At 39.0% G+C, this 22242-nt stretch overlaps 1 protein-coding gene across 1 annotated transcript in view; it reads left to right on the plus strand.

Annotated features, from left to right (window-relative positions):
* Window positions 1–3512: 3512 nt before the first annotated feature.
* Window positions 3513–22242, plus strand: part of mfsd12b (major facilitator superfamily domain containing 12b) — a 42142-nt gene continuing 23412 nt past the window's right edge. Inside the window, exons 1-3 of the mRNA XM_060930921.1 lie at window positions 3513–4002; window positions 11514–11724; window positions 18915–19041. Coding sequence (XP_060786904.1) covers window positions 3729–4002; window positions 11514–11724; window positions 18915–19041 — 612 coding nt within the window. The 5' untranslated portion in view covers window positions 3513–3728. The remainder of the gene's footprint in view (window positions 4003–11513; window positions 11725–18914; window positions 19042–22242) is intronic.

Consider the following 22242-nt stretch of genomic DNA (forward strand, 5'->3'; position numbering starts at 1 on the left):
TTGAATGGTAGTGTACTTTAGTATACTTTTTATGTTTTTCTGCCACAAAGTACTAATACTTAGTATATTTTGCTCCAAGTGCATAATAAGGTCAAGTCATTGACTCATGCTTAACATTTTAATTTATATATTAATATAATATAATGCTGGAGGGTGGCACGGTGGTGTAGTGGTTAGCGCTGTCGCCTCACAGCAAGAAGGTCCTGGGTTCGAGCCCTGGGGCCGGCAAGGGCCTTTCTGTGTGGAGTTTGCATGTTCTCCCTGTGTCCGTGTGGGTTTCCTCCGGGTGCTCCGGTTTCCCCCACAGTCCAAAGACATGCAGGTTAGGTTAACTGGTGACTCTAAATTGAGCGTAGGTGTGAGTGTGAATGGTTGTCTGTGTGTCAGCCCTGTGATGACCTGGCGACTTGTCCAGGGTGTACCCCGCCTTTCGCCCGTAGTCAGCTGGGATAGGCTCCAGCTTGCCTGCGACCCTGTAGAAGGATGGAGCGGCTAGAGATAATGAGATAAGATGAGATAATGCTGGAGTTTAAAACTTTACAGTATATAGTATGTGTGCTCAATTGCATTATCTTTATGTACCTTAAAATCATACACAAAAACAGAAAAACTTTTGACTTTATTGATCAAGCTAGTCCCTTTCATAAGGGTTTGGCAATGGTGTTACGCACATAGCATCAGCCGTTTCAACAAGAACACATTTTGTTTTGATCATGTCTTTACATACAGGCTAAAACACAACAAAGGTGTGCACTTTTCTTTTACCTTTTTTGACAAGGAAGGACTTTAGTTCTCAGTTGAAGACGCTATGTTTACATTTTTACAAGCATATGCACAAGTTTTGCTTTACCACTTTTTACAAATAAGGACTTGATCTTGGAGAGACCATTATGTTTACATTTTTACATGCAAATGTGCACTTTTTCCTTTCATTTTCTCCAGTAAGGAAGGACTTGATTTCATAGGTCTTTGTTTTTGAAATGTTTGAAAATGTATCAAACTTGTTTTCAACATTCTGTCTTGTGATTTTGTAAATGTGTCACACTCTTGTGTACATACAGTATGAGTAAACTTTAAGAATACTTTAAGGAGTACCTATATTTCCAGTATATACATAGTAAGCTACAAGTAATATGCCAAGCAAACTTAAAGTATAACAAGTAAACTAGTGAAATAACCAACGTTTATAACAGTATACTTAAAGTATATAATAATAAACTAAAAATAGGGACTCGAAGTATATAACTAGTACAATGGCAGTATATCGATAAGTGTACTTGTGGTATACTTTAAGCATACGAAAGGGATATACCAAGTACATTGATAGTATATAGATGAGTGTACTTGTATACTTTAAAGTGTACTTTTGCAAACTTAAAATGAACTTTAAAGTATACTTTTATAAACTTGAAATGTTCCAATTTAGTCCGAAAAAGTTTTAAATTTGTATACTTTCTAGTACACTAAAAGTACATGGTCTGTAGTATACTTGCTATACTTATACTGAAGCATACTTAATAAAATGAACTTTAAGTATACTACTTTTTGCTAAGGGGTGTGTGTGTGTGAGAAAGAGTGTGTGTGCTCATAGATGTTGCGTGTGCATGTGAGTGCATACTTGTGTGTGTACATAAATATGCATATGACTGTGTATGAGTGTGCACAGAATTGTATGTGTTCTATCATCAGACTCACGATATCCAATCTTTTGTAAAGTTACAATATGTGATTGTAATGCAGTTTAACGAGGTGTAATGTTTTGTTTTTTCACCACAAGTCACAAGCCTGAAACTCATGTTGTGACACTACATTTTGTTTAGGACATGCCCAGGTGTGTTATGTTTGTAAAGAGATGAAAAGAGTTCGGAGTTCTCCCCACCGCGACTAGAGCTGGTGTAAGATCATGATTGTTAATAAAGATGTCATAACGGCTAAAGAGAATCAGAATCGTATTACAAGATACTAAGTTCAACATTCAGCAATATCTTGGTATATGTTATAATATTTCAACATCTTACAACATATCAAAATTCCCTTCGCAATTCAACTTCAGCAATATCTTGGCATCATGTTTGACATGAATCTGATGAACCGTCTAGGAGGAGTACGTTAAGAATGACCATCTGTAATTTTACTCCAAATGGCCTTATCATCATTCCAAAGTTCTACCTATTCATTTCAATGGGAAATGGAAAAAGGGGCGCTAGGAAGTCTCTGTGCCATGCTTGGGGCCAAACGTCTGTGGCTGAGTAGCGGTTACAATGACTGATGTGTGTATCAAATTTCATGAGTTTTCGTGCATGGAAAATGCCTCAAATGAGGCCAAACGCAACAGAAAAATTATAATAATAATCCTTCGAAACACAATAGGGTGTTCGCACCGAATGGTGCTTGGGCCCTAAATATTGTACTTAAAAGTGAAACGTTCATCAACATGGAAACCCAGGTACTTATAGGACGAGACCAGCTCAGTGGCTGTACCCTGGCAAGTTAAAACGGGGAGATTTTTTTGACAACACAGTAGCCCTGGAAAACAGCATGACCTTCGTCTGACTAGCCATCTCTGCACGCACCCATCCACCCAGTGATGCAGTGAAGTCAAGGTCATCTTCGCCAGTGAAGGATGAACAGCATTTTATATATACACTACCGTTCAAAAGTTTGGGGTCACCCAGACAATTTTGTGTTTTCCATGAAAAGTCACACTTTTATTTAGCACCATGAGTTGTAAAATAAATAGAAAATATAGTCAAGACGTTTTTCTGGCCATTTTGAGCATTTAATCGACCCCACAAATGTGATGCTCCAGAAACTCAATCTGCTCAAAGGAAGGTCAGTTTTATAGCTTCTCTAAAGAGCTCAACTGTTTTCAGCTGTGCTAACATGATTGTACAAGGGTTTTCTAATCATCCATTAGCCTTCTGAGGCAATGAGCAAACACATTGTACCATTAGAACACTGGAGTGAGAGTTGCTGGAAATGGGCCTCTATACACCTATGGAGATATTGCACCAAAAACCAGACATTTGCAGCTAGAATAGTCATTTACCACATTAGCAATGTATAGAGTGGATTTCTGATTAGTTTAAAGTGACCTTCATTGAAAAGAACAGTGCTTTTCTTTCAAAAATAAGGACATTTCAGAGTGACCCCAAACTTTTGAACGGTTGTGTGTGTGTGTGTGTGTGTATATATATATATATATATATATATATATATATAATTTTTTAAGTGTTTTACACTTACATATCCTGTTCCCTAGTCAGCATTTGGAAAGTTTTCATTTTTCCAGACAAATTTCAATGGGATTCTGTTAAAGTTTAAAATCTGAGGTTTGTTGGTCCTTTAGAATCGAATCGAAGGGACTGAATCGAATTGGTGTCTTCGTGAATCGTTGCAGCCCGTGTGTGTGTGTGTGTGAGAGAGAGTGTGTGTGTGTGTGTGTGTGTGTGTGTGAGAGAGTGTGTGTGTGTGTGGGGGGGGCAGTACTACAGTAGGAAACAAAACCCAAAGGCTCCTGAAGCGGTGTAAATAAATCCGTCGCGCGCTCAGCAGCATCTTTATTCGGCCGCTGATCTCCACTGAACTCCACTCCGGTTTATTTTTTACTTTTTACAGAAGTAATGGCACCCTAACGAGCGTTTGACCGCCCAGTCAGGGTGAGTGAGTGAGCAGCGCGCAGTGAGTGAGTGTTTCCTCTCCGCTTCTCCCGGTTTCACCTGTCGGGCATGGCGGAGTCTGAGGGCGCGCGCACGCTGCCCCCGGTCCGGCGCTTCACCTACGCGGTGGGGCACGCGCTCAACGACCTGTGCGCGTCCATGTGGTTCACCTACCTGCTGCTCTACTACCAGTCGGTGCTCGGCTTCCAGGACGCCAACGCCGGGCTGCTGCTGCTCTTCGGCCAGATCGCAGACGGAATCGCCACGCCGCTGGTCGGCTACGAGTCGGACCGGACACGGGGATTCGGATCGTACGGAAAACGCAAGTCGTGGCATTTAGTCGGTAAGAAAGCATTTATAGTCTGATAAAGAAAAAAAAATCCAAATTAATATCCTGACATCACCGACTACCCATAAACCCCGAAATAATGAATAGATTATTTAACTGAACTATGTATTGAGTATCTCTATCTATCTATCTATCTATCTATCTATCTATCTATCTATCTATCTATCTATCTGGTGGTCGGTCTGTCTGTCTATCTATATCTGGTGATCTATCTATCTGGTGGTTTGTCTGTCTGATCTGTCTATCTGGTGGTCTGCTTGTCTGATCTATCTATCTATCTGGTGGTCGGTCTGTCTGATCTATCTATCTATCTATCTATCTATCTATCTATCTATCTATCTATCTGGTGGTCTGCTTGTCTGATCTATCTATCTATCTATCTATCTATCTATCTATCTATCTGGTGGTCTATCTATCTATCTGGTGGTCTGTCTGTCTGATCTATCTATCTGGTGATCTATCTGTCTGTATCTATCTGGTGGTCAGTCAGTCTGTCTGTCTGTCTATATCTGGTGATCTATCTATCTATCTATCTATCTATCTATCTATCTATCTATCTATCTATCTATCTATCTATCTATCTATCCTATCTAGTGGTCTGTCTGATCTATCTATCTATCTATCTATCTATCTATCTATCTATCTATCTATCTATCTATCTATCTGGTGGTCTGTCTGTCTGATCTATCTATCTGGTAGTTCTTTATCTATCTATCTATCTATCTATCTATCTATCTATCTATCTATCTATCTATCTATCTATCTATCTATCTATCTGGTGGTCTGTCTTATCTATCTATCTATCTATCTATCTATCTATCTATCTATCTATCTATCTATCTATCTATCTATCTACTCAAGAACTCTTAACTGTAAAAATCATGGACCCCTCAAAGACCTGTTTAAATATTAAGCACAGCTTTTATTTTTAAGAATTTATTAATTTAATTCGATAAATTTGGAAATTTCCACCCATATAACACATTTTTATTAAAAAAAAATAAAATTGTCAGACGATCCCATTACATACTAATATGCACGATGGCTCATGGATCTCCCCTGTCTGTGCTTCACAGAACCCTGGGGTCCTCCAGATCAGACCCCACTCCGAGAACCAGGGTTATAAACAAACCGGGGTGTAAATGAACCTTAAAATCACAACGGTACTCCTTAAAGTCCAGTGAGTTTTCAAAACCCAACATTGGTTATCCGAAGCGATTTCCAACCACAAACTACAAAAAGGGGTAGCGCCATGGCAACACGAGCTTCCACTTAAAAAAAAAAGTAAATACAGTATATAAGGGTTATTATATACAAATTGGTTGGTGTTCAGGGTTCTTCAGTTGTTCCTCTGTGGAAACTCTGAAAAATTCCAAGAAAAAACCCCATGATGGACTGTTCCCCCTCTCCGGTTTTGGAGAAATACAAACCGTACCAGTGAAAATTTAGAAAAATTACTTATTGGTTCTTCAGATGTTCCTCTGCCTGAACATATAATGATTTTATATAGAACACCTTAAGAGTTTTTCCATAAGAAAGGGATATAGGAGGCTTTTTAGGAAGCGAAGACCCTTATTTAGCAATCTCTTTGTTCATTCATTCATCTTCATCTCCAGTAACTGTTTTATCCTGATCAGGGAGCCCAACGTAATCAGTGCCACTGCTTTTACAACCATGACGCTCCTAAACAAACAATCTAGACTCTATTTAAATTAGTTTTGAACTCATAATGTTATGGCAATAGATACTGTGATTTATTTATTTAATGGACAAAAATCTAAATATGATATTTTCCTCTGATGATTGTTAGGCTCTGGAACATGACCCACACGTCATCGCACCCTTAAATCAGTAGTGTTGCATTTTCTATAATTAGTTTTTCTATTAATAAAAAAACAGGAACAATATGTAAAAGGTGTAAAGTCAGGCAAGGATGATAAGTAAAATAAGAGGACTGTCCAATCAGATTTGTGTTGCTATGCAGTTTTCGTTTCAATCTGAATGTCACACCACTGGTTCTCTTTTTTCTTTTTATGAAACATGCATTTGTCAGCTTTCTAGACATACCAACAATCACTCATTATGTCATGATGTAATGTTCTGGAATGATGACATTCGTGTATCTTATCCATAGTTTCAGCATGTTTTTTTTGTCATTTTATAAAGCATACAGTTTTCTGAAATGGACTTGACCACACTACGTACTGTACTTTTATTAATGAAGACACAACATGGTATTAAAAAAAATAAATAAAAATACCCCAGTGTAACAGTCATCACGTTTATTTATAGCACAGCGCTCTTGAATTCTCGGTGCTGATTGGTCAGATTGATGAGGTGTTGATTAGTTTCCTGTACCAACAGCTTTGACTGTAGTGCAGCTGCAAATGCAGATGATGAAATTGTCTAAACCAGGGTTTTCAAAGTGTGGGAGAGTGAGCCCCCCCTCAGAGAGCAAATAAACAACAGCACCCCCTTACAATTTTTGTTGTTGCTATACTTAATGTTCCATTCGTATTTAAAAAAATGGTTGTTGTACACATTTTTATTTTTTTCTTTTACACATTTTAAACATCTGTGCTTTTTGAAAACCTCTTTTTTTTTACACATTTTAAACATCTGTGCTTTTTAAAACCTCTTTTGTACACATTTTAAACATCTGCTTTTTTAAAACATCTTGTTTTACACATTTTAAACATCTGTGCTTTTTAAAACCTCTTTTGTACACATTTTAAACATCTGTGCTTTTTTAAAACCTCTTTTGTACACATTTTAAACATCTGCTTTTTTAAAACATCTTGTTTTACACATTTTAAACATCTGTGCTTTTTAAAACCTCTTTTGTACACATTTTAAACATCTGCTTTTTTAAAACATCTTGTTTTACACATTTTAAACATCTGTGCTTTTTAAAACCTCTTTTGTGCACATTTTAAACATCTGCTTTTTTAAAACATCTTGTTTTACACATTTTAAACTTCTGTGCTTTTTTAAAACATCTTGTTTTACACATTTTAAACATCTGTGCTTTTTTAAAACCTCTTTTGTACACATTTTAAACATCTGCTTTTTTAAAACATCTTGTTTTACACATTTTAACCATCTGTGCTTTTTTAAAACCTCTTTTGTACACATTTTAAACATCTGTGCTTTTTTAAAACCTCTTTTGTACACATTTTAAACATCTGCTTTTTTAAAACATCTTGTTTTACACATTTTAAACATCTGTGCTTTTTAAAACCTCTTTTGTACACATTTTAAACATCTGCTTTTTTAAAACATCTTGTTTTACACATTTTAAACATCTGTGCTTTTTAAAACCTCTTTTGTGCACATTTTAAACATCTGCTTTTTTAAAACATCTTGTTTTACACATTTTAAACTTCTGTGCTTTTTTAAAACATCTTGTTTTACACATTTTAAACATCTGTGCTTTTTTAAAACCTCTTTTGTACACATTTTAAACATCTGTGCTTTTTTAAAACCTCTTTTGTACACATTTTAAACATCTGTGCTTTTTAAAACCTCTTTTGTACACATTTTAAACATCTGCTTTTTTTAAACATCTTGTTTTACACATTTTAAACATCTGTGCTTTTTAAAACCTCTTTTGTACACATTTTAAACATCTGCTTTTTTAAAACATCTTGTTTTACACATTTTAAACATCTGTGCTTTTTAAAACCTCTTTTGTACACATTTTAAACATCTGCTTTTTTAAAACATCTTGTTTTACACATTTTAAACATCTGTGCTTTTTTAAAACCTCTTTTGTACACATTTTAAACATCTGTGCTTTTTTAAAACATTTTTTATACATTTTAAACATCTGTGCTTTTTTTAAAAACATCTTGTTTTACACATTTTAAACATCTCATAGCATCGTTAGCTAGCACCTCTTGGCAGACAACACACTGTGGCAGTGGAGCATCTTCAGATCCAGTCCATGAAAATCCAAACTTTAAATAATCGTGGTCATACTTCCTTCTTTTTTTGCTTGGCCCAGACTCTGTCTCCTCACTCACTGTAGCTTTAGGTACTAAAAATCAATCCATTTTGTCTCTGGCAAAGGCTAGCTGAAGTTCGCTAAATGTCCGCAATAGTAACTTATTCTGGTTTATTTTTCCTCACGTTGCGCCCCCCCGAAGAACTCTGGTGCCCCCTAGGGGAGGCGCACCCCACACTTTGAAAAGCCCTGATCTAAACCAAAGGACTTGATCAGCGTGAATACACACAGGTTATGAGTATTATAAGTGTTAAGTTTTCTGAGCACGCATCACGTCTGCAGTGCATTAACACACTCGTCCCGCTGAGTGCTTTTATCCCTTCTGCCTTCATCTCGTCCTGATCTTTTAACCAAGTAGAAAATCTGCCGATAAACAAACACACATGCATGAACATGAAGGTGCCTTCGTTTCACTTTTGGTTTTACCCTTTTTTTGGGGAAAGCAAATGTGACCTGGAAAGCACCTTGAGAACCCAAATATTTTAGTCATACTGTATTACTTTTAGTCATCTGTGTACAGGTATTTGGATAACATTTACGCTTTTTTTGGTTTCATAACAAGTTGCATTTTGTGCAACTTACAACCTATACCAAATCATGGTGATCCGCTGTGGTGACCCCTAACGGGAGCAGCCAAAAGAAGAAGGAGAACTCAGTGTTGTAGTCGAGTCACTAAACCTCGAGTCCGAGTCCAGTCTCGAGTCCCCAGTGTTCAAGTCCGAGTCATTAAAGAAAATTTAGAGTCGAGTCCGAGAACAAGACTCCACCCGCACCATTTGACGGTGTCTGTTGCTGCCTTTATGTGAAAGCGTCTCTGCTGCTGTGTCGGACTAACGTTCCTGCTCGCCTGCCCCATTTTAGTTAACAGGCTACAGATAAAAAGCTTGTTCATCGCTCAGCAAGCCCCGCCCACTATCAACAAGGCAAATAACATGAGAGAGGGTTAACACTGGGCGGCACGGTGGTGTAGTGGTTGGCGCTGTCGCCTCACAGGAAGAAGGTCCTGGTTCGAGCCCCGTGGCCGGCGAGGGCCTTTCTGTGTGGAGTTTGCATGTTCTCCCCGTGTCTGCGTGGGTTTCCTCCGGGTGCTCCGGTTTCCCCCACAGTCCAAAGACATGCAGGTTAGGTTAACTGGTGACTCTAAATTGAGCGTAGGTGTGAATGTGAGTGTGAATGGTTGTCTGTGTCTATGTGTCAGCCCTGTGATGACCTGGCGACTTGTCCAGGGTGAACCCCGCCTTTCGCCCGTAGTCAGCTGGGATAGGCTCCAGCTTGCCTGCGACCCTGTAGAACAGGATAAAGCGGCTTGAGATAATGAGATGAGGGTTAACACTGCTAGTTCATCACTCAACAAGCAAGCCCTGCCCACTATCAGCAGGGCAATGAACATAGCGTGTCACTTCCTTCTCTGGGTGGAGTCTGATACTTGAATAAAGGTACTTCGGTTGGCTCATTGGGGGAATGTTTACAGGTGCTATGTAGAGCACTACAACAGCGTTCCTCTATAAGAGGAACAAGAGCCCTTTGAGGAAGCTAAGGTCACTTATTTACTCGTTCATTATTAGCTTCATTCATGGAACTTGCTAAATGTCCTGAAATGTCCCTACACACTTCAGCTGGATTAATTAAGCCTGTTACACTGGTTGATATCCAGGAGTAGGATTAGGGGCAGCTTCTTAAACCAAGGAAGGCTGTTGAACCCGAGTGCTATTAGACTGGCAGTGCAGATATGGATCTTACATACAGTGGTGCTTGAAAGTTTGTGAACCCTTTAGAATTTTCTATATTTCTGCATAAATATGACCTAAAACATCATCAGATTTTCACACAAGTCCGAAAAGTAGATAAAGAGAACCCAGTTAAACAAATGAGACAAAAATATTATACTTGGTCATTTATTTATTGAGGAAAACAATCCAATATTACATATCTGTGAGTGGTAAAAGTATGTGAACCTTTGCTTTCAGTATCTGGTGTGACCCCCTTGTGCAGCAATAACTGCAACTAAACGTTTGTGATAACTGTTGATCAGTCCTGCACACCGGCCTGGAGGAATTTTAGCCCGTTCCTCCGTACAGAACAGCTTCAGCTCTGGGATGTTGGTGGGTTTCCTCACATGAACTGCTGGCTTCAGGTCCTTCCACAACATTTCCATTGGATTAAGGTCAGGACTTTGACTTGGCCATTCCAAAACATGAACTTTATTCTTCTTTAACCATTCTTTGGTAGAATGGCTTGTGTGCTTAGGGTCGTTGTCTTGCTGCATGACCCACCTTCTCTTGAGATTCAGTTCATGGACAGATGTCCTGACATTTTCCTTTAGAATTCACTGGTATAATTCAGAATTCATTGTTCCATCAATGATGGCAAGCCGTCCTGGCCCAGATGCAGCAAAACAGGCCCAAACCATGATAATACCACCACCATGTTTCACAGATGGGATAAGGTTCTTATGCTGGAATGCAGCGTTTTCCTTTCTCCAAACATAACGCTTTTCATTTAAACCAAAAAGTTCTATTTTGGTCTCATCCGTCCACAAAACATTTGTCCAGTAGCCTTCTGGCTTGTCCATGTGATCTTTAGCAAACTGCAGATGAGCAGCAATGTTCTTTTTGGAGAGCAGTGGCTTTCTCCTTGCAACCCTGCCATGCACACCATCATTGTTCAGTGTTCTCCTGATGGTGGACTCATGAACATTAACATTAGCCAATGTGAGAGAGGCCTTCAGTTGCTTAGAAGTTACCCTGGGGTCCTTTGTGACCTCGCCGACTATTGCATGCCTTGCTCTTGGAGTGATCTTTGTTGGTCGACCACTCCTGGGGAGGGTAACAATGGTCTTGAATTTCCTCCATTTGTACACATTCTGTCTGACTGTGGATTGGTGGAGTCCAAACTCTTTAGAGATGGTTTTGTAACCTTTTCCAGCCTGATGAGCATCAACAAAGCTTTTTCTGAGGTCCTCAGAAATCTCCTTTGTTTGGGCCATGATACACTTCCACAAACATGTGTTGTGAAGATCAGACTTTGATAGATCCCTGTTCTTTAAATAAAACAGGGTGCCCACTCACACCTGATTGTCATCCCATTGATTGAAAACACCTGACTTGAATTTCACCTTCAAATTAACTGCTAATCCTAGAGGTTCACATACTTTTGCCACTCACAGATATGTAATATTGGATCATTTTCCTCAATAAATAAATGGCCAAGTATAATATTTTTGTCTCATTTGTTTAACTGGGTTCTCTTTATCTACTTTTAGGACTTGTGTGAAAATCTGATTATGTTTTAGGTCATATTTATGCAGAAATATAGAAAATTCTAAAGGGTTCACAAACTTTCAAGCACCACTGTAACAGAGGTTCCATGTCCATGATATATTCATTTCCATCCCCTAATCCTTGCACTCGAGCATGAAATCCTAACTACCTGCATCACATGAATGAAAACTTGATGGTTTGGTTTTCTCAGTGGGTTTTATGATTGTTTGTGTTTTCAGGAACCATCTGCGTGCTGCTGTCTTTCCCGTTCATCTTCAACCCATGTTTGGGCTGCAGCGAGGCGATGCCACAGTGGGTGGGCCTCACCTACTTCACCCCTTTCATCATCATCTTCCAGTTCGGCTGGGCCGCCACTCAGATCTCCCACCTGTCGCTCATTCCAGAGCTGGTGACATGCGAACACGCCAAGGTGGAGCTCACGTCATACAGGTACGAGGTAACAGAGCATGCGAGTGTCTAATAAGAGATTATAAATGACCTCGACGACTGGAATCCAACATACAGGTTGGGATTAGTGTCGTAGGATGTTGGTTAAGGTTACTCTTTTTTGCTGATTTAAAGTTTCTTTTACTTGTCTTTCAAGGAAAACCCTTAAAGGTCCAGTGTAGGATCTGCTTTTATCAGAACAGGTTCCATGTGCAAGCTAAAAACCATCAACCGTCCAAAGAACCTTCAAGGAACCGTTTTGTCATTGTGTGTATATATATATATATATAGTAATGGTTAAACTTTGGGTTTCACATACAGTTGTGGTCAGAAGTTTACATACAGTGACATGAACGTCATCTTGGATATGAATGTCATGGCAATATTTGGGTTTTCGGTAATTTCTTTGAACTGTTCTTTTTCTGTGGCAGAATGATTGTATAGCAAACATCTTTAATTAAAAAAAAAAACACTAGAATTTGGTGCACAGGTTTTAATTTTCTTTGGGTTTTCTGAAATTAACACAGGGTCAAAATAATATATACAGGGTCAAAAATATACATACAGCACACCTAATATTTGGGTAAAATGTCTCTTCAGAAGATTCACCTTGACCAATGATTTTTGTTTGACCATTGTAGCATTTCCTGATGTGGGTGGGGCACAGAAGCACGGCAGGCGAGAGTTGATGTTTACACAAATACTTTTATTCTGGCTTTTCAGCTTTCTTTCATCACTCTTTCACTCACACATGCATTGTGGTTGGGGAGAGAGCTCTTTTTCTCTGCTCTCTCTCTCCTTTTATGCTTCGTTCCTGTAACAAACACTCACACACACACACACACACACACACATTAATTGACAGCAGGTGGAATGACTTGGCCACTTACCTTCCCCGACCCCGCCCTCCATTCACAGACTGCTGCTTGGCCACGCCCCCGCTGCCACAACCATGAACAAGCTTCTGGCAGAATTCTGGTTGGATATTTCATGACTCTTCATGGTAGAGTTCAATTAAATTTGTTTTGTTTTCTTGGCATGGACTTGACTTATAAGCACGGTCCATGTATTTTCAACAGGGTTGAAGTCAGGACTTGTTTTAAGCTTAATATTAGCCTGCTTTATCCTCCACAACCAGCTCTGATGCGCGTTTGGGTTCATTGTCCTGTTGTAACTCCCAAGTTGTGTTCAAGTTTCTGATGGTTTATGCTGAAGAATTCTGAGGTAGTCCTCCTCCTTCATTATTCCATCCACTTTGTGCAATCAACCAATTCCACTGGCAGCAAAACAGCCCCAGAGCATGATGATCCTACCACCACCAGCTGGTACAGTGTTCCTCTGTACATGGTGGTCATTGTGGCCAAACAACTCAATCTTTGTCTCTTCTGACTATACAGCTTTCCTCCAGAAGGCTTTTTCTTTGTCCATGTGGTCAGCTTGAAACTTCAGTTAAGCGTGAAGGTGTCAATTTTGGAGCAGGGGATTATTTCTTGGATAGCAGCCTCTTAGTCCATGGTGTTCTGAACTGTAGACAGTGATCCATCAGCTTCCAGTTCATGGCAGGGCTGTGCCATGGTGGTTCCCAGGTTGTTCCTGACCATCCAAACCAATTTCCTTTCAGCTCAGGGTGACAGTTTGGGTTTTCTTGAAACAAAGTAGTTTGGCAAAGTGACTACACCTCACAATAACTTGGATACAATTGTTTGAACTGATCTTGGAATTTGCAGTTGTTTAGAAATGGCTCCAAGAGACATTCCAGAGTTGTGTATATCTGCGATTCTCTTTCTCAGATCTGCAGTGAGCTCCTTGGACTTGCCCGTTGTATTGTGTGTTGGTCAAGCCAATGAGTGCTGTAAACAAACCCTTTTTATGAAGGCACAGAGAAGCTACCAGCTGTAGTCAATCATGATCACTAACAGGAAGTTAACAGACCTCGGTCGTGGCAAGATAAGAGACAAGACAAGGCCCTAAGCCCTTTCTTGTTTGCAGTAGTAATAGACAGGTTGACAGATGACACCAGCCAATGATGTTTGCGGATGATCTCATGATCTATAGTGAGAACAGGGAGCAAGTGGAAGAAAACTTGGAGACATGGAGGTATGATCTAGAGAGAAGGGGAATGAAAGTCAGGAGGAGCAAGATGGAGTCCATGTGCGTGAATGAGGGTGAGGACAGTGGAATGGTCAAGATACATGGAATAGAGGTGGTCAAAGCAGATGAGTTCAAATATCTGGGGACAAAATAATGGAGAGTGGAAGAGAAGTGAAGGAGAGAGCAAGCAGGTTGGAATGGATGGATGGAGGAGAGGAGGATGTCAGGAGTGATTTGTGACAGAAGGGTACCAGCAAGAGTGAAAGGGAAAATGTCCAAGACATTAGTAAGAGCAACGATGTTGTACGGTTTGGAGACAAAAAGACAGGAGGCTGAATTGGAGGGAGCAGAGCTGAAGATGTTGAGAGTCTCATTGGGAGAGACAAAGTTGGACAGGATTAGAAATGAAAATATTAGAGTGACAGGACATGTAGGACGACTTGGAGACAAAGTCAGAGAGGTGAGATTGAGATGGCTTGGACATGTACAGAGGAGAGAAAAGAATGCTGGAGATGGAGTTGCCAGGTAGAAGGAAAAGAGGAAGAGCAAAGATGAGATTTATGGATGTGGTGAAGGAAGACGTGAAGATGGTTGGTGCTACAGAAGAAGATATGAAGGACAGGAGGAGATGGAGGGACGTTATCCGCTGTAGCAACCCCTAATGGGAACAACCAGAAGAAGAAGGAGATGAAATGATGATATTGGTTTTCTCTGGATATGGTTTACTGTAATTTTCATATCCTCTTATACTGGTTACATTGGTTAATTTCAAACTCTACAACAGAATGTTTCCTTCAAATTTTCCTTCCGAATTTTAGGAGGCTTCAAGAATTATCCAGTGAACCAAGATGGTTTCGGCCAATTTTAACAAGTTCTTGGTGTCAGGAAGAAAATAATGAGCAATAATTTGGAGTTTGTAACTACACGCTTGGCAGCAATACTGTGTGGCATAATTGTGATCACCAGTCTACCTACTAGCAGGAGGATGTTACACACGTCCACCAAACCTTGAAGACTTTTATTTAGTTAAAAAAGCAATAGAAATGACAGACGCTGAATGGCCATCATACTTGAGGTTAATTAATTTTTCTTCAGAAATGCATTGCAAACATCTCATCTCATTATCTCCAGCCACTTTATCCTGTTCTACAGGGTCGCAGGCAAGCTGGAGCCTATCCCAGCTGACTATGGGCGAAAGGCGGGGTACACCCTGGACAAGTCGCCAGGTCATCACAGGGCTGACACATAGACACAGACAACCATTCACACTCACATTCACACCTACGGTCAATTTAGAGTCACCAGTTAACCTAACCTGCATGTCTTTGGACTGTGGGGGAAACTGGAGCACCCGGAGGAAACCCACGCGGACACGGGGAGAACATGCAAACTCCGCACAGAAAGGCCCTCACCGGCCACGGGGCTCGAACCCGGACCTTCTTGCTGTGAGGTGACAGTGCTAATCACTACACCACCGTACTGCCCCGCATTGCAAACATGATCTAAGCAAATGAAAATATCCTGAATATGGACAAATGTACTTCATATTTCGTATTATTCTATCCACATTCACTGGATATGAGCAGTCGCACACTCTGGCTACTCTACTACTAGGATATCAGCTCATATACCGTGTGTAGAGAAAAACGAAATGGTGGAGCGTGTTGCTGAACCAACCAAGGATGAAATAAAAACTTGACTCGAAAGCGAAACGTCAGAAAATACATAAAAAGTGCAACAAAATATTGTAATAAAAGTATTTGATGGTAAGAATGTATTTTTATTTATTTTTCAAGAATTATTATTATTATTATTATTATAGCATTTTTTTACAAATTGCTCCTGTCATTTCGCTGGTTTGTTTACATTCTAAGCAGAAATTATTTTGTCAGATGTTTTGTATAAAGCTTTCATTTATCGAATTTGCAAAAAAATAAAAATGCTCTGTTTCTCAAAATCCAGTGAAGGTGGATAGAATAAAACAGTTATTCCACTCAATCTCGTCGTACATGGATTATAGTTGACTCGGTGCTACGCAACTCGTCGGCTATCGGCTCATGTACGACTCGATTTCATGGAATAACTTAAATATGAAATAATTTTTATGAATTTAATATACAGTAAGTTTATTCAGACTGTTTTTAGATTTTTTACTTATTTTAAGCTTTTTTTTAACTTATTTTAAGTTTTCTTATTCTATTGAGAGACCATTTTGCTTCTATCTAGAAATAATTGCTTAAAATTTTATATACAGGTTGTTTCAAAAAATTTATTATTTGAGATGTAAATATCCCAGAAACTACATAGTCTAGGAAAATGAAACTGAACACGCTTAATGTTGAGCAATATCAGATTTATTCCTCAAAATTTGAAATGAGAAATTCAGAGGTTTGTGGATTCCATGAACGATTTCACAAATTTTCAGTATTCGCGAACCTACTCGCTCGACCGTCTCTTCTGATGCTGGTGGTCGTCCAGATCCTTTTGCCCTGCTGCGCACACAGCCTTCCTCTTTGAACTTTTGGTCCCGTGTCCAAATCTGTATTGCAGTTGGTGCATTTTTGGAGAATTCTCTCATAAATGCACGCTGCAGTCTTGTTCAATTGTGTTCGAGCGTCCTCTAACACACAAAAGGCCTTTTTTCCAGTGAATGGCATTTCTATACCTAAAAAGATAAAAACATTAAATATAAAATTTTGACCTGTTTCCACACATGCTGTTAAAATTTGAGGTCAGTTGAACGAGAATTGGCAAAGTTATTAGATTGTGAAATGATATCAATTTTTTTTTTAAACACCCTGTATAATATACAGTACTGCACAAAAGTCTTAGGCACATGTAAAGAAATGCTGTCGACCAAAAAATGGCTTAAAAATAATAAAATGAAATGTTTCAACGTTAAAAAAAATACCATAAGCAGTAAGCCATAATAAATGGAACAAAGTCAATATTTGGTGTGAGACAAAATTCCCTTTGCTTAAAAAAAAAAATAGTCTGAGGTCCAGTGAGTGCAGTTTTATGCGGAAATGATCTGTAGGTTTTACTGAGCATCTTCCAGAACCAGCCACAGTTCTTCTGGACACTTTGACTGTCACACTCGCGTCTTCATTTTGCACCAAAACCCAGCAGCCTTCATTATGTTTTAGTTTTTAATCTGAAAAGTGCTCTCTTATGGAATATGCTTCTAAGATACAAACTTTTTTTTTTCTGTAACGTTTAATTTTGTACTGGGAAACCCCCCCCAAAAAAACGAATGTTTGGAACTCTAAAATGTTTTTGTACTGACTTGTCATAAAATAGAAATATATAACAAAGTTTGTATGGGGGGGAATGGGGGGTGTATGTATAAAATGTATGTGTGTACAGTGGTGCTTGAAAGTTTGTGAACCCTTTAGAATTTTCTATATTTCTGCATAAATATGACCTAAAACATCATCAGATTTTCACACAAGTCCGAAAAGTAGATAAAGAGAACCCAGTTAAACAAATGAGACAAAAATATTATACTTGGTCATTTATTTATTGAGGAAAATGATCCAATATTACATATCTGTGAGTGGCAAAAGTATGTGAACCTTTGCTTTCAGTATCTGGTGTGACCCCCTTGTGCAGCAATAACTGCAACTAAACGTTTGCGGTAACTGTTGATCAGTCCTGCACACCGGCTTGGAGGAATTTTAGCCCGTTCCTCCGTACAGAACAGCTTCAGCTCTGGGATGTTGGTGGGTTTCCTCACATGAACTGCTCGCTTCAGGTCCTTCCACAACATTTCGATTGGATTAAGGTCAGGACTTTGACTTGGCCATTCCAAAACATTAACTTTATTCTTCTTTAACCATTCTTTGGTTGAACGACTTGTGTGCTTAGGGTTGTTGTCTTGCTGCATGACCCACCTTCTCTTGAGATTCAGTTCATGGACAGATGTCCTGACATTTTCCTTTAGAATTGGCTGGTATAATTCAGAATTTATTGGTCCATCAATGATGGCAAGCCGTCCTGGCCCAGATGAAGCAAAACAGGCCCAAACCATGATACTACCACCACCATGTTTCACAGATGGGATAAGGTTCTTATGCTGGAATGCAGTGTTTTCCTTTCTCCAAACATAATTCTTCTCATTTAAACCAAAAAGCTCTATTTTGGCCTTATCCATCCACAAAACATTTTTCCAATAGCCTTCTGGCTTGTCCACGTGATCTTTAGCAAACTGCAGACGAGCAGCCATGTTCTTTTTGGAGAGCAGTGGCTTTCTCCTTGCAGCCCTGCCATGCACACCATCGTTGTTCAGTGTTCTCCTGATGGTGGACTCATGAACATTAGCCAATGTGAGAGAGGCCTTCAGTTGCTTAGAAGTTACCCTGGGGTCCTTTGTGACCTCACCGACTATTACACGCCTTGCTCTTGGAGTGATCTTTGTTGGTCGACCACTCCTGGGGAGGGTAACAATGGTCTTGAATTTCCTCCATTTGTACACAGTCTGTCTGACTGTGGATTGGTGGAGTCCAAACTCTTTAGAGATGGTTTTGTAACCTTTTCCAGCCTGATGAGCATCAACAACGCTTTTTCTGAGCTCCTCAGAAATCTCTTTTGTTCGTGCCATGATACACTTCCACAAACATGTGTTGTGAAGATCAGACTTTGATAGATCCCTGTTCTTTAAATAAAACAGGGTGCCCACTCACACCTGATTGTCATCCCATTCATTGAAAACACCTGACTCTAATTTCACCTTCAAATTAACTGCTAATCCTCGAGGTTCACATACTTTTGCCACTCACAGATTATGTAATATTGGATCATTTTCCTCAATAAATAAATGACCGAGTATAATATTTTCGTCTCATTTGTTTAACTGGGTTCTCTTTATCTACTTTTAGGACTTGTGTGGAAATCTGATGATGTTTTAGGTCATATTTATGCAGAAATATAGAAAATTCTAAAGGGTTCACAAACTTTCAAGCACCACTGTGTGTGTGTACACTCTAGATGCTCAGATGTCAGTTTCTGAAGTGTGCACTTTCATCACCTTTGATATCATTCTGGTTTTGCTTCTTTTCTTTGAAAAAAAAAAACTGATTGAAACATGTTTCTTCCTGGCCCAGGTACGCGTTCACAGTGCTCTCCAATATCACCGTATACGCAGTGGCCCTGCTGCTGTTCCGCTTTCAGCACTCAGCTGATCCGTCCTTCACTGGCCAGCTGAGTTACCTCGACGTCCCCATATTCAGGGTGAGAGATTCACTAACGCTAATGCCGTTTCAGGAAAAATAAAACTAAAACATTAAATCTTCCAGCTGATTTAAACTGGATAGGTATAAAAGGAATAAACAACTAGAACTACTACATCATGTGCTGTTATAGGAAAATAATCAACAGTGTGAAGTTACAGTTTGCACCCTGATTATTATTATTATTATTATTATTATTATTATTATTAATCCAAGCATGTCCCAAAATGTTTTATTCCTTTTATACCTCAGCAGTTTCCCAAACAAGTTTTTATTAATCAAAGAACGATGCACATGTTTTTTTGTTTTGTTTTTAATTTATGGTTGCATTTAATGTCGTGGAACATCCACTGAACATGTTCGGTCCTGTTATCACTTACATCATAGCTGATAAACAGCGTTCTCCGCCCAGCCTTTCCTAAACCATAAGACACGGCAAAGTCTTTCTTCCTGAAGAGTATCAGAAAGTCATAATTTTTCATCTTTGGCACTAGAGACTCCTTATTTCGCCAACAGTTTTACACCAACATCTCTTCAAAGAAAATATCGGCATGTAAACTGTTACGTGTTTTCTAACAAGTTGTACAAGAACGGATCTCGATAAAAGCTGTCCTCAGAAAAAAGATAAGTTACAGCTTAACCCCTGACACTGGAGACTCCTTCCATAAACAACATCTTACAGAAAACGTCATTATACGCTACCGTTCAAAAGTTTGGGGTCACCCAGACAATTTTGTGTTTTCCATGAAAAGTCACACTTTTATTTACCACCATAAGTTGTAAAATGAATAGAAAATATAGTCAAGACATTTTTCTGGCCATTTTGAGCATTTAATCGACCCCACAAATGTGATGCTCCAGAAACTCAATCTGCTCAAAGGAAGGTCAGTTTTATAGCTTCTCTAAAGAGCTCAACTGTTTTCAGCTGTGCTAACATGATTGTACAAGGGTTTTCTAATCATCCATTAGCCTTCTGAGGCAATGAGCAAACACATTGTACCATTAGAACACTGGAGTGAGAGTTGCTGGAAATGGGCCTCTATACACCTATGGAGATATTGCACCGAAAACCAGACATTTGCAGCTAGAATAGTCATTTAGCACATTAGCAATGTATAGAGTGCATTTCTGATTAGTTTAAAGTGACCTTCATTGAAAAGAACAGTGCTTTTCTTTCAAAAATAAGGACATTTCAAAATGACCCCAAACTTTTGAACGATAGTGTATAAATAATTACACACTTTTTTTTTTCCTCTGAACAAGCTGTTCGTCTGGACGCGATAGCGCTTTAGATCAAGCGCATTGATGTACGAACCTTGCAGCTGGAACTACTGTCAGAGCCGCTGTTATAGAAAATGAATCAACGCCACCTGACCAATCAGAATGGAGAATTTAACAGCACTGTAGTACAAAGCAGATCGTGTTATAGGAATCTGTGTGTTGCTGTTTGACCAATAATGAAAAGAAAGGAATAAAGTAGCAGCTCAACAAGCTGATGAGGGAAACTCCATGACACACACATGATGATGGAGTATGAGGAAGTCTGATTCAAAAATAACGCTGTGTCTTGAGCGTGCTGTCACAATGACTTTGCTGCTGTGAATTTCCTTATTAATGCAGACTTAAGTCTAAACAAACAATAAAGACGTAGCTGTGAGGTGCTTAAAAACCTGAGCATTACAAATAAATGCATACAAATTATTCTATCCACATTCACTGGGTATGAGCAATCGTGTGCTCTGATTGGCTCCTGTACTACTAGGATATCCGCTCATATACCGTGAGTAGAGAAAAACAAAATGGCGGAGCGCGTTGCTGAATCAACCGAGGACGAAATAAAAACTCGACATAAAAACAAAACCCCAAAATTTATCAAGTATTTAAAAGAAACAAATAGCTAAAAGAATATATGTTTTTGTTTGTTTTTCCCCCCAATATCTCCTGTTCCACACTCCAGCCCAGTCGGTGGCAGTAATGCACCTTTAAATTGGTTTGTCAGCTGTAAAAAAAAAAAAAGCAACAATATATGGAATAAAAGTATTTGATGGTAAGAACATTTTTTTTTTTCAAGAATTATCATTCTTGCATTTTTCACAAATTGCTCCTGTCATTGCGCCGGTTTGTTTACATTCTAAGCGGAAATTATTTTGTCGGACGTTTTGTATAAAGTTTTTATTTATCGAGTTTGCAAAAAATAAAAATGCTCCGTTTCTCAAAATCCAGTGAAGGTGGATAGAATAAAAGTTATTCCACTCAATCTTGTCGTACATGGATCATAGCGCTATCAGCTCATGTACATCTCGATTTCGTGGAATAACTGTTAAATATACTATATACAATATATACTAACAGTCCACTTTAATAGGAAAAACTCGACACCTGTACATTCATGCAATCTCGCATATTTAAATCAGCCAGTCATGTGGCAGCAGCACAATGCATTAAATCATGTGTATACAGGCCGAAAACTTCAGATAAAGTTTACACCAAACACCAGAATAGGAAAAATCTGATCTCTGTGACTTGGCATGGGTGTTGGTACCAGATGGGCCGGTTCGAGTTTCCCACACAACAGTTTCAGATTTTACACAGAACGCTGCGAAAAACAAAACGGAGTGAGTGTGAGTTCTGTTGGTCGAAGCGTCTTGTTGATAAGAGAAGTCTGGTTTGATCTGCCAGGAAGGATCTAGAAATTGAAATAATCACTCTTTACAACCGTGGTGAGCAGAAAAGCATCTCAGAACGCATAAAATGTCAAACCTTGATGTGAAAACAGCAGAAAAACACATCAGGTTCCAGTCCTGTCAACCAAGAACAAGAATCTGAGGCTATCATGGGTACGAGGGTGCATCATTTGCCCCCAATGAACAGTTCCTCCGATCATGATCATTTTTGTTTTTATGTTCCTTTTGGTAAGAAAACACACTGGGTGAAATATTTTGACAGAATTCAAAAGTTTAATGGTGGCACCAGGAGCTCAAAGTTATGGAAAAAGCTGCTGTTTTATGACTTTTATGACAACATTTTGATCACTTTTCATGAAACATTATGGCACCTTATAGAGTATACCAAATATTTTAGATACACATTTTTAGTACATATTCTAAATATATTATCAAGCACAGTTTGAGTTTTAGCTGTTCATTGAATCATTGTTCAAGTACTTTTAAACAATACAAATGTATTATGAATCACATTAATG

The sequence above is a fragment of the Neoarius graeffei genome, chromosome 10 (assembly GCF_027579695.1).
Source record: "Neoarius graeffei isolate fNeoGra1 chromosome 10, fNeoGra1.pri, whole genome shotgun sequence".
In the NCBI taxonomy this organism is placed as follows: domain Eukaryota; kingdom Metazoa; phylum Chordata; class Actinopteri; order Siluriformes; family Ariidae; genus Neoarius; species Neoarius graeffei.